This window comes from Cervus elaphus, chromosome 23, assembly GCF_910594005.1.
Source record: "Cervus elaphus chromosome 23, mCerEla1.1, whole genome shotgun sequence".
Classification (NCBI taxonomy): domain Eukaryota; kingdom Metazoa; phylum Chordata; class Mammalia; order Artiodactyla; family Cervidae; genus Cervus; species Cervus elaphus.
In genome coordinates, this window is record NC_057837.1 from 18,050,892 (window position 1) to 18,063,416 (window position 12,525).

Consider the following 12,525-nt stretch of genomic DNA (forward strand, 5'->3'; position numbering starts at 1 on the left):
TAACAATTACTATGTGACGGGAGAAGTCTCCAAAAGACAGTGAGTCCATCGATCTTGCGTGATTATACTATCCAATACCAGCTTAGCCTACAGCAAGTTAATCACCAGAGTGCAGAACAGGATTCACAGAGCCAGAAACTTGTCAATACACAGAAGCTAAACTGACTACAAAGGGAGAAAAAAAGAGATGGAGTCCAAAGGCAACAGGAGAGAACACCAGAGTCCACAGTTAGCACTCAGACTCTGACTCTACTTCAAGAAGTCAGACTTAAACATCAAGGTTTCTCCACTTCGGCGACACCCTTGGGCCTCTTCTTCCAGCCCGTTCAGTTGTGCCCTCCCTCCGAAGCAACTACCGCACAGCCGATCTCCTGTTCACTCTGAGCAGCAGCCCCGCGTTCTCCACGAGACCTATTCCGAGGCTACCCCGGCCTTCCGCACCTCTGAGCGCTCAGAGCACCTTTGGCCCTAAAATCCCAATTAAATTCGGTTGCCCCCGAAGCCTTGACTGTTAACTCGAAAGGAAACACCTGCAGACGCTCTCCACGCGTTACACAGACTCCAGGAGAAAATTGGGCCACACCTGCGTTGCCCTGGACCCGGCTCCTCGTTGCCCCTCCCTGACACCCAAGACGCTCCCCGGTCCCAGAACACCACTCTGCAGCCGCGCGCGGGGCACCCCCCATTTCAGGCGGACGCCGGGCGCCCACCCCTCTGCTCGGTCCCATCCTCGGAGCCCCGCCAACCCAGGGTTGCATCCCAGCGCGGCCCCACGGTCCCCGGCCGCCGCGCGCGCAGCTTGTGCCCCATTCATTCCGCGGCGCCGCTGTCATTGGCGCCGTGACCTCTGCGGCCGGCCGCGGCGTGCGCTCCCCGACCTCACCTGCGCGCGGGCGACGGCGACAGTGGCAGCGGCGGCGGCAGCCCGCGGCGCAGAGAGTGCCGCGCGGCCTGCGGAGTTGGGCCCGGGGCTCCGCGCCGCCGGCCTCCAAGAGCAGCCGCGCCGCCACCGCCACCGCCACCGCCACCAGCACGAGGCCATGGTCCGAGTCTGAAAGTCGCGGCAGGGCGGCGGCTCCGCCTCTGGCCCGGCGGCCCCTCCTCCCATGACCCGGAGCCGGAAGTCCGGCACCGGAAGAGCTTGGCGTCGCACGCCCCGCTTCTTCGCTCTCCTCATGGAGGACTGTCTAGCTGGGGAGCTGGAGGGGCGGCCACAAAGTTTACTCCGCGGCGGCTGGACCCTTCGTACCTTCGCCGGCCGCCGGCCCGGGAGAAGCCAGCGGGATCTTCCTCCCGGGAAGTGGCCTCTCCCGACCCTGTCCAGCCCGTGCCTCCGGCAGTCACCGCCAAAATCTACCCCTGGCGGAAACCAGCTGTCACCTGGAAATGCTACAGGGGGCCCGACGAACACTCCTTAACTTTCCTTCTGCGTTTTTAGGCGGAAATAGGACGCAGAGCATCGGGTTCCCGTTTTGCTGCCTAATTTGCAGGCTCCAGTTTCCGCCGCTGCTTCTCTTGGGCGTCACTTGCCACGCCGTTGTCGGTTCTTTATGGAGACCTAGCTTGCAAGGAAATGCCAACCTTTTGCATCTTTCCAGGAACAGGTCAAACCCCGAGCAGGGCTGTTGTGAAAGAGGAGCTAGATTAGCTTCGTCTCTCGACTTCTGGACTCTCTCCTCTGAAAACTTCATAGATATATCGTGGTCTAGTTTGGAGGTCTTGCTCACATCTGGATGTGTGAGTCCCGCGCGTGCGTGTACTGAGCTGTGTGGAGTTGTTTCCTACTTGATAATGTTGAAGCTGCTTGTAACCAGCCCAGGGGATACTGGAGAATGGACAAGACTAATACCCGAGAAGGGTTAGAAAGTCCTTTCCTTAATCATATGTCCACATCTATTCTTGTCATGGTACTGACAGGGCGTCTTTGGACTGTAGACCTACAGGTTCTTCTGTCCATGGAATTCTCCAGACAAGAATACTGGAGTAGGTAGCCATTCTCTTCTCCTGAGGATCTTCCCCACCCAGGGATCGAACCCAGGTCTCCCGCATAGGCAGATTCTTTACCGTCTGAGCCTTTATAACGGAAGTTGTGATATAATTAATCAATCAATACAAGCACATAAACGCACAAAGTTGATCAGAGACAGTGTAAGCATCAGGGATACAGAAATAGAAACTTGCTGTGTCTTCCTCAAAAAGAAACAAAAAACAACTCTCCGATGAGAAAACAGACCAGCAAGCAGACAACTGTGATTCTGATATTTTTTTCTTGTTCTTGTCACCCATGCATTTTGCACTTAAAAAAACATAAGTACCCAAATAGCTGAGCACAGTATTTTTAGATTTATCTTCAAAGTGTTTTTTCAACTGAATAAAAGAATATAATACAGTTTTTTAATGTCCATTTTGTTGAGGTGTTCCCCCACTCCAATATTGAAAATTATGTAAAAAAAATGTGTCAGGTGCTTTAGATTAAGGTTGTTACTATGCATCTGGTGGCTCATCTTGATCTAGGTTTACATATTAAGAAATAACCAACAGGTAGAATTTGCGAAAATAGAATTGCAGTAAACCTTTGAACTTGCAACAATCCTGTGACTTCAAACAGTATCCTTTGCCCTTTTTTCTAGATAGGGAGAAATATTAAGTGTCTTGCCCAAGCTCACATAGTTGGTAAAACAGGGCTCTGCATGATTCTGTTAAGCCATTTTCATTGAGACATTGTTTGCCAGATTAAAGCAACAACCTGGCTCTTACAAAGATGTAGTAATGGCAAGGCTAAGTAGGTAAAGCAGCTGAAATTAGTCAAGGCCTCCAACATTATAAATAAACTTCTGATGAACAATAACCCACCAACTGGACACCAGAGAATACAAAGTAATTCTTCTGACCCAACTAAGTCAAGCATGACTCTAGGAAGTTAACACACTGTCTATGCTGAGCAATTAACTGCCAAAGAAGAGACTCCTTTTGTGCAGTCTTTTTCACTGCATTTAAACAAAAGAAACAACTAGCAACACTGATAAAAATGGAATAAGTGTATTGCTAAAAACATTTTCAAAGTTATTTTGATATTGCAGAATTGGCTACATTTCCATCATGAAGATACTGTTCATAACACTAGGTAGGACTAGGTTTTACAGCCAAGGAAGGATTATATATAAAATGTTATATATGTATTAACCATGTCTTATTTCATAGTACTGCATAGAAATACCTCATTTTGAGGTTATTTGATAGCTGATAAAATTATCAATATAACTGTGATAAGAACATTTACTGAGAGAAGCAGTTCAAACATAGTTGCACTGAAAGGTTAGCAATATTTGTGCATTTAATATTCCGAGGCCCCACTGAATTCTGAAGAATTGGAATGATACCCTTACTTCTATTACCAATTTCTCCGAAAAGGGTTAACATATATTTGGAATTTTTGCTGGGGTCTTGGTCTCTGACTGATGAGTTGGCTAAATGTAATAAGGGTGAGGACTGGGTGCCTGTGAAACAGTCTTTTTCATTCCATGGTCAATGATCACAGGTATTAGCTGAACTACCTTGCCAAAGTATGAGTCCATCAGTACAAAATCATAACTATCAGTTAAATATCATATACTTGCCATGTGCTACTGAAAGTGTATAGCACCATAAAAGAAAATGCCTTTATTATATAATTTAGCCTATTTCCACACAGTGGCTCTCCTAGCAGGAACAATGGATCATCTACTACTAATCAGAGGTTTTCTTGGTGGATAATTCCCCACGATGCTGCCTTATTCACCATGTACTTAGAGAAAACTATGAAGACCTAAATCTGACCCACGTTTGCCTGTTTTTTACTTCCATGGAGGAGATATAAGAATTCTCTTGTTTCTATTATAACTGGTATTTAGTCCACCTAGGCTTGGGTGGAATAAATAGGAGGTATTCCAAACAGTTTAGCAAATCAACCTGATGCCACCTTTCTCCACAGATTCAAAATAATCATTTTCATTATACAGGGAACTCTTACATTACTTTTTCTGTGCTTTTGGAGTCCCATTGATTTTTGCATCTATTTTGAGGATAGCAATATTTTTATAAGTTTGAAAATGATAAGCTCCTCTCTTATTTTAAAAAAAGTTTATTTTCCTATATTTACACTTTGTTTCTTCAAAAAAGAAATTCTACTAGGATTTTGATTGTATTTCCATTATGTTTGGTAAATAATTTGGTGACAGTGACAACTTGATAATATCTTTATCCAGAAACATAGATTTTTGTGTTTCTTATATCTTTTAGTAATACACCTGGTCTCTTTTATATTTTTGTTTTAATTGCTTTAGATTAGGAAAACATTAAGGTTTTAAGAATTATACTTAAAAGTAAACATGTTCAAAGCTCTCCTTTTTCCTCTACGACTTTTAAAATATGTACTTTAGTGTATGGACTTTATGAAACATATCTCTTTAGAGGCAATTTTTAAATTTCTAGCATTGTGAACAGGCATGTATCAAATGTTTTGAAGTTTCTCATGAGATTGGAATCAGAAAATGGTTGAAAATAATAGGGTAGCTTTAAATAGCAAAGTGTGAACAAAATAGTAGTTTAAGTCGATTTTCTTGAAGAGCTGTAGCCTTTCTAAGGATTATTAATGCTGTATATGCAACAAATGAGAACATTAAGAAGGTCTTTTTTTTTAATCAGCTGTGTTGCCAACTGATCCTGTTAAAATAATGTGCATAACGTGAAAAACTGTGTTTTCTCAATTGCCTTCCCCACTTCTTTTCAATCAAGAGTACGTCTTGTAGCAGTTTCAAAGGTTAGGCTTTACTTTTTCACAACACAAATACTTAACTCACTATAATTTTGTCTAAAAAATTAGTAACTTTTTTCAGAGTTAACTTGTTAGTCTATTGATAAATGATTTGTGTTTAAACTTTATAACTTGGAGAATGTCATTCTTAGAAATCACTTTTTTATACTTATTCCTAGGACTAGAACTCAGTTTCATTTTAAAATTATCTTACAAGGAAAACACACTTTTGTGGGAAAAAAAAAAGAGGTAAATGAGTTAAATTCTTAGAAAGGGGCTCTAATAACAAATTCTAAATTGTTCTCTCAAGATATAAATGAATTTGAGATTAAAAAAGATAGGACATTTACTTTTTTCTACTTCCTTGAAAGGATATGTGCTAGGAAGAATATTATTTTACCATGCATAATAAGAAATCCACAAAAATTTTAGAACTATCTAATAGAACTAATTTTCCCAAGTAGCATAAATAATCCTAGAAAGTATGGTACGTCTCTTCTGGTAAGATATTAATGTAATTCTGTAAGAAGTTTATTCTTTTAATTTTCCTTCTTCCATAAAGTTTATTTTCTCAAAAACTATCAAAGGATTACTTAAGTTTGTAAGAAGTTTTTTGTTGTTTGTTTTTTTCCCTGCCTCAGGAAGTGCTGGAAGATATTTTGGACCTTGATTTATCTGTCTCAGAAACAGATGATTTTATCCAGCTTGTAAGTGGTAGAAAGATAGTATTTGGATCCACTCCATTGGCTCACAGATATGGCGGCCACCAGGTAAGAATAATACCAGGACTCTCCTGGTTGTCCACTGGCTAAGACTCAGCACTCCCAATGCAGGGGGCCCGTGTTCGAAGCCTTCTCAGGGAACTAGATCCCACATGCCACAACTAAAAGATTCCGCATGCCACAACACATTGAATATCCCGAGTGCCTAAGACCTGGCACAGCTAAATAAATTAATTAATTTAAAAAAATAGCACCAGTATCACTTCCTTATGCAAATATAAGCAGCTGGTGGAAATGCTATCCCATTACAGAAGTGCATGCATGCTAAGTCACTTCAGTCGTGTCCGACTCTCTCCAACCTCATGAACTATAGCCCACCAGGCTTCTCCATCCATGGGATTCTCCCAGCAAGAATACTGGAATGGGTTGTCATTTCCTTCTTCTTGCATTAATTTCTCTAATATTAGTATATTGAAACTTCACCAAGATGTTTCTAGAAGAATGTGTCATGAAATGTTTATATGCATTAGCTGATGTGATTTTTTTAAGTTTCTCTGATGGAACTCAGGAAACTCAGGCAGCACAATATAATAGCTCTGTGAATTACTGCTAAAAAAAATCATTCTGTGGAGTTTTTGGCAAGAGATTTAAGCAAAGTCAGGTCGCCTGATGCATCAATATAAAAGCCTCAGAAGGACAAATATAATTTTGCCAGAATAGCTGTAGAGCAAAGTTTTAGAACTGCTTTTAATAGAAACTGGTAGAAATTAAATCAGGATTAATTGGGGATGTTGTACATGAGAAAGCAATTAGAAATAAAGCAAACATGTTGCTTTATATCTAATGTTGCCTTCTAGAAGTAAAGCAAGATGTTGAAGCAAGTTCTGTGGAATCTGTGGAATCTGACTGATCTAAAAAAAAAAAAAAAGGAATCAGAACCAATTGTTGAAATTGCTGTGACTTTCTTGTGAGTTTGATTAATTTAAGAAAATAGGGTGATCTTTAACTTAGCAAGTAGCCATTAGCAATAATAATAATTACCATCTTTTGAGCACTTGGGTGTGTTGGACATGTTGCAAGACATTTTTCATATATTAACATTCATTCTTACAACAATCTGGCAAGGGTTTTCCCATTTTATGTAAGTGAAAAGTCAGTCTCACCGAGATGAAGTAACAAACAAATTTCCACAACTAGTAAGTGGCATAGCCGGGAGTTGAACAACCACAAACAAATCTGAATGCAAAAATCTGGAAACAGTTAATCATGTCCATTCAAAAGCAGTTTTTTCCAGGTACAGTATGTTCCTGGTTTTATATTGTATATGTATAGTACAGGTAAATTTTCTACTGACAGTTGTTCCTAGTTCACATTCTGGAATTAAATAGGTCAGTTGTCAGTATTCTACCCCAAACAAGCTTAAGCTCAGCTATAAAATGATGAAGAAATTAATTATATGTCTTAAATTTATATTTTTTCAATGAATTTAACTTATGGATTGAATTTTATTTTCACCTTTGTTCAGGTTGTTGATTATTATAATCTTAAAAATACACTGTTCCAGTATCATTTGACAAATTTTGAATATAAGATTACAGTAAACACTAAAGTTTAATAAACATGAATAATTTTCTCTTTTCCCTTTTAGTTTGGGATATGGTCAGATCAGTTTGGGGATGGAAGAGCCCATCTTACTGCAATTTACATGAACAGGGACTACATGTTTTCTTGTAGAATACCTTTTCTGCTAAATATTAACACAAATCTTCTAATATTTAGTTGTTTTTTTTTTTCCTAAGGCAAGGTGAAAAATGGGAGCTCCAGTTAAAAGGCTCAGGAAAGACCCCATGCTCCCGGTACATTTTGGGTTCTTTTTTTTTTTTTAATTTTAGTCATCTAAGTAGAAATTAATGTTATCTGAATTATAACTGAAAATCTTTTTTATCATTTTACCCATAGAAATGGCAACGGCAGAGCCATCCTTCGTTCCTCTGTAAGAGAATTTCTGTGTAGTGAGGCTCTGCATTATCTTGGAATTCCCACCAGCAGAGCTGCAAGGTAATAACTTTCCTGTAAGCTAGCTTTTAGGACTGCGTCCCATTACCTTCAGAAACACATCAGTGAAGTGAGCAGATACACCCACAAGAGCGTGAATTCTCATTATTTCTTACAGTTTTCAGTTCAGTTCAGATGCTCAGTCGTGTCCAACTCTTTGCAACCCCATGGACTGCAGCACGCTAGGCTTCCCTGTCCACCACCAAGTCCCAGAGCTTGCTCAAACTCATGTCCATTGAGTTGGTGATGCTATCCAACCATCTCCTCCTGCCTTCAACATTTCCCAGCATCAGGGTCTTTTCCAATGAATCAGTTCTTCGCATCAGGTGGCAAAAGTATTGGAGCTTCAGCTTCAGCATCAGTCCTGCCAATGAATATTTAGGATTGATTTCCTTTAGGATGGACTGGTTGGATCTCCTTGCAGTCTAAGGGACTCTCAAGAGTCTTCTCCAACATCACAGTTCAAAGGCATCAATTCTTCAGTGCTCAGCTTTATGGTCCATCTCTCACATCCATACATAATTAGGTATAGTTTATAACTTCTTGATAGCCTGCTAGCAGTTAAAAGTACAACTTGGATGGTTCTCTTACCTTTCGGTCTGGTTGTGAGTGATGTTGTGGTATGGAGAGATCAATTCTACAGTGGAAACCTTGCAAAAGAACAAGGTAATGACAGTTCTTAGAATGCTTACATAAAATCAGACTAACTTCTTCGGGAATAACAGATATTGGGCATCTCAGCAGTCTTCGTAAAACATGGCCTGTGGGGACTTCCCTGATGATTTAGTGGTTAAAACTTCACTTTCCAGTGCAAGGGGTGCAGGTTCAACCCCTAGTCAGGGAGCTAGGCTCCCACATGGCTTGTAGCCAAAAAGCCAAAATATGAAAAACAATATTGTAACAAATTCAGTAAAGACTTTAAAATACTAAAAACCAAAAGATCAAAAATGTGACCTGTGGATCTTCATGATGTAAGTTCAGCATTATGATATGATAATAGAATATCCTTTCTCATATGCTTATATCACTAAGCCATCCTTTGAAATAGCAAAACATCTGGGAAGTGAACATGGGAAATTCATGGACAACCAATGCAAAACATCCCAAAATGTCATGAAACCAGTGCACCAACATTCATACACTTCCTTCCCAGGAGACCACCCCTCAACACCCCCCTCCCCGCCCCAAGACCTTTCCTCAGATCCTAATTGCTCTTACTTCCTGTTTACGTCCAGTAAGTTTGGTTACCTTTCCCCTCAGCTGTTAGTAGGCCAGAAGTAAAACATCAGAAAGTAGAGTAGTAGAGTAGTAAAAAGAGAAAGAGCGAGGGAAACCTGTCTCTAAATCTCTGGTGAGGGAGAAGACCTGAAAGTCAATAATATTTAACTACTTATAAAGCAGAGCTATTGAGAATGGCCGACAGCCTTACATGCTTTACTAGGTAAAGAAAGAGATAAAAGCCTTGGCCCTTTGTAGGATGTAAATTAATTATTTTTCTGATAAATTCAATCACTCTATTCTTTTTTATTAAAATAATTTCATTTTTAAGAAGAGCATGTTATGCTGTTTTTGCACAGTTTAAAATAGTTTATGCTAAAATAAATGTTTCTTTTCCAGATGCAGTAGTGCTGTGTGTTGCAAAATCCTGGTTTAGAATTGGATCGTTAGAAATTTTGACTCATTATGGTGAACTGGATTTACTAAGGTTAGAAAACCAGTGTTTTTTTTTCATGGTAGAAGACAGTGGGAAGAAACACTTGTTTATGTGCTATGAAGTTAAAATATTTTTGGTTTTCTTGTAAGTAAGACCTGAAATTTCAATTAATAGATATTTTTAACATCTATTAGATATGCTGTGTGTCTACCATCGTGTGGGTTTCTAGGAGGTTGAAAAAGATGTGTTTAGACTCAGTAGACTGCCGGGGTCCAGCCCCAGCAGGATCCAGGGGAGCCCTCAGGATCACTGGCGTCGGCGAGAGAGAGACACGTGGGACCGGCCTTGATGGGGCCAAGTCTGCTAGGGAAAGAGAGAGAAAGAGAGAGAGAGAGAGAGAGACCAGACCAGGATATGCTGCAGAGTCTGGCAGTTGCTTTATTTTTCACCGTAGCCTTTATACCCTAAGTTGGTACATTTCTAAGGGGCAGATAAGCACACAGACTTAGTTTAACATTATATCAGCTTGTCCTTCATGAAGCCAGGTGTTCTCTGTATATTTTTTGTTTATGAGAGTCTTTTCCCATAGATTTTTTGTACATTATCTTCTGGCCTTGAGGTTAGCAGAAAACAGAAAATTGGCAGTTTCATGGTATAGCAAGTCGCAACATAATAGCAATACAATCCTGTTAACATAAAAGTCAGTCTTTTTGCAGAAATTCTCAGCTAAGTTTATCTAAAAAGTTTAACACACAAAGACTCTGCGGCTCTGGTGAGGCAGCCCCTGTTTAGCACTCCTGGTTAAAATTAACAGTTATCTTGTTGTTTTTACACTAGGGCTAAACTCGTATTTTACTATATCTTTAACTATATTAACAATAGTTTCCACTGCACAACCTCAGCACATTAACATCAATCAAACGTTGATCTAATAACCACTTTTAAAACAATATTTTTTGTATTTTCTAATAGGGCTTCCTCGCCCCCCAAAGGGCTCTGTGCCTATATAGGGCCTTTTTAATGGTTAATCTCTATGTATAATATCTTTTGGCTTTCAGGCCTGTTGACAATTTATGGCTTGCACCTGGTGCAACTTTAAGCAACTTCAGTAGCCGACCCTGTCTTTTTTGTGGTTAATCTATTTTCTTTCTATTAGGTGTCATCTCCATGGGAACTAGATAGGATTACATTTTTACAGAACAGAAATGCAAAGGATTGCAAAAACAGCAGATATGGCACAAAACAGGCTCTTAGTCTAAAAGTTAATTACCTGCAAGAAGTCACCAGCTAATCTCTATCTAAACTATTTTCTATTAGGCACATTTGTGGCTATAATATTTGTGGAGCTTTTCTCACCCCACAAAGGGGCTTAATAGTTTCTTTTGTTAGCGTCCTGTGCTTAGGATGTTTAGAACAATTATGAGCATTTTGTGCAATGAGAGCACACATTTATCAAACAAGCCAGAATGCCAGCAAAAGGGTTTGAATTGAAGCATTTCCTTCACCCCTGGCCCCTTCATAGGGTACCAGTGTCCAGGAGATTTATTAATTAGGGTTTTAAGTTGGTCCTCATTCAGTGAAAGAGGAGCAGGAGAGGTCTCAGCAGGCAACACAAGAATCCGCAGCAGGGCAAACAAGAACAACAGCAGAAAAGGGGGGAGGATATAGGGTAGGGTAGAGGCCGAGGCCAACCTGGAGGGTCCCTTATCCTAGATGGCCTTGCCTGTCAGGTATCTTCCTCATGACCTCGTCATGGATGGGGTCCCGGACGGCCTTGCCTGCCCGGTATTTTCTTCATGACCTCGTCATGGGTGGGACCCCCCATAATGGCTCCCGACAGTAGACCCTCTTCTCAAGGAGTGTTTTTTTCTAGTATGAAACCCAGTTGGAACTGAGGGCTTCTGTGCCACCCAGACACCGGGTGGAAGCAACTCGAACTCCCGAATTCTTCAGCCTCACGAGGTTCCAGAGCTCTCCTCCAACATTTGGAGTTCCCAGGATGTGTGCTCTGGCTCATGTGTCTTCTTTCCAGGACTCCGGTTTTGACATGTGTGATGCCTGTTTCATACTGGGTTGACCCAGTCCCTTCAACAGGGCAAAAGCAAACAAACGACAGACTGAAACTGCACAAAGCATTTATGAACAAATCTTACTGAAGATTTCTTCAGGTGAGACAGAGGAACAACTCCCTTAAAAGATCAAAAGCTCTTCCCCTTGTGTCACGCAGTGTAGCTTCCACCAAACTCCGATGTCTTGGGGCCTACGGAATCAACCCTCACAAAATTCTGTCTTCCTCAAAGCTGACTTAGCAAGATGTTTCTTCAAACAAAAATGTTTCCTCCTTTAAGAGGAATTCTGTTTCCATTTGTTAAAAAGCCACTTAGAAATAATATAAGAAAATTCTCTTGGACAAACTAGAATCATTTGGATCATGGATCCTCACTGTAGTTATCAGCTTGAGAGTGAAAGTGAAGAGAAAGTCACTCAGTTGTGTCCAACTCTTTGCAACTCTGTGGACTATACAGTCCATGGAATTCTCCAGACCAGAATACTGGAGTGGGTAGCCTTTCCCTTCTTCAGGGAATCTTCCCAATCCAAGGATCGAACCCAGGTCTCCTGCATTGCAGGCGGATTCTTTACCAACTGAGCTATCAGGGAAGTTACCAGCTTAGTAAATCCAAATTCCTGGTCCACGAAGAGTATGGAGAGAGAGAAAAGCAGAGAAGTCATCACCGTTGTCATGACTTTTCTCCCAAGTCTCTTTAGCAAGTGTTTACTGGACTCGGTGGTGCTGGAGAAGACTCTTGACAGCCCCTTGGACAGCAAGAAGATCAAACCAGTCAATCCTAAAGGAAATCAGTCCTGAATATTCATTAGAAGGACTGATGCTGAAGCTGAAGCTCCAATACTCTGGCCATCTGATGCAAAGAACTGACTCATTGGAAAAGAACCTGATGCTGGGAAAGATTGAAGGCAAAAGAGGGGGACAGTAGAGGAGGAGATGGTTAGATAGCAGCACTGACTTGGTAGACGTGAATTTGAGCAAATCCCAAGAGACAGTGAAGGACAGGGCATACCTCAGTCCATGGGGTCTCAAAGAGTCAGACTCGACTTGGCGACTGAACAACAGCAACACTGAACTAAGGTCATCCGAGCTTATGGAGAGAGGAGTCTCCTCTCAAAGGGCGCTGCTTCTAACTTCTCATTGTTCTGGGGGGTGGTCATTCCACTCAAATTTACCGGATCACTGAAATTGTTCCATCTGGTGGTCATCCTTCAATTATATTTCACTTCTCTCTCTG

At 41.2% G+C, this 12,525-nt stretch overlaps 2 protein-coding genes across 2 annotated transcripts in view; one reads left to right on the plus strand and one right to left on the minus strand.

The window, feature by feature from the left end:
- Positions 1-1,096, minus strand: part of PDSS1 (decaprenyl diphosphate synthase subunit 1) — a 40,110-nt gene extending 39,014 nt beyond the window's left edge. The window contains exon 1 of the mRNA XM_043883626.1: positions 884-1,096. Within this exon, the coding sequence (XP_043739561.1) occupies positions 884-1,042 (159 nt within the window). The 5' untranslated portion in view covers positions 1,043-1,096. The remainder of the gene's footprint in view (positions 1-883) is intronic.
- Positions 1,097-1,672: 576 nt separating this feature from the next.
- Positions 1,673-12,525, plus strand: part of LOC122681479 (protein adenylyltransferase SelO-like) — a 33,046-nt gene continuing 22,193 nt past the window's right edge. The window contains exons 1-5 of the mRNA XM_043883628.1: positions 1,673-1,858; positions 5,434-5,562; positions 7,314-7,370; positions 7,474-7,572; positions 9,187-9,274. The gene's annotated coding sequence lies outside the window, so the exon portion shown is untranslated. The remainder of the gene's footprint in view (positions 1,859-5,433; positions 5,563-7,313; positions 7,371-7,473; positions 7,573-9,186; positions 9,275-12,525) is intronic.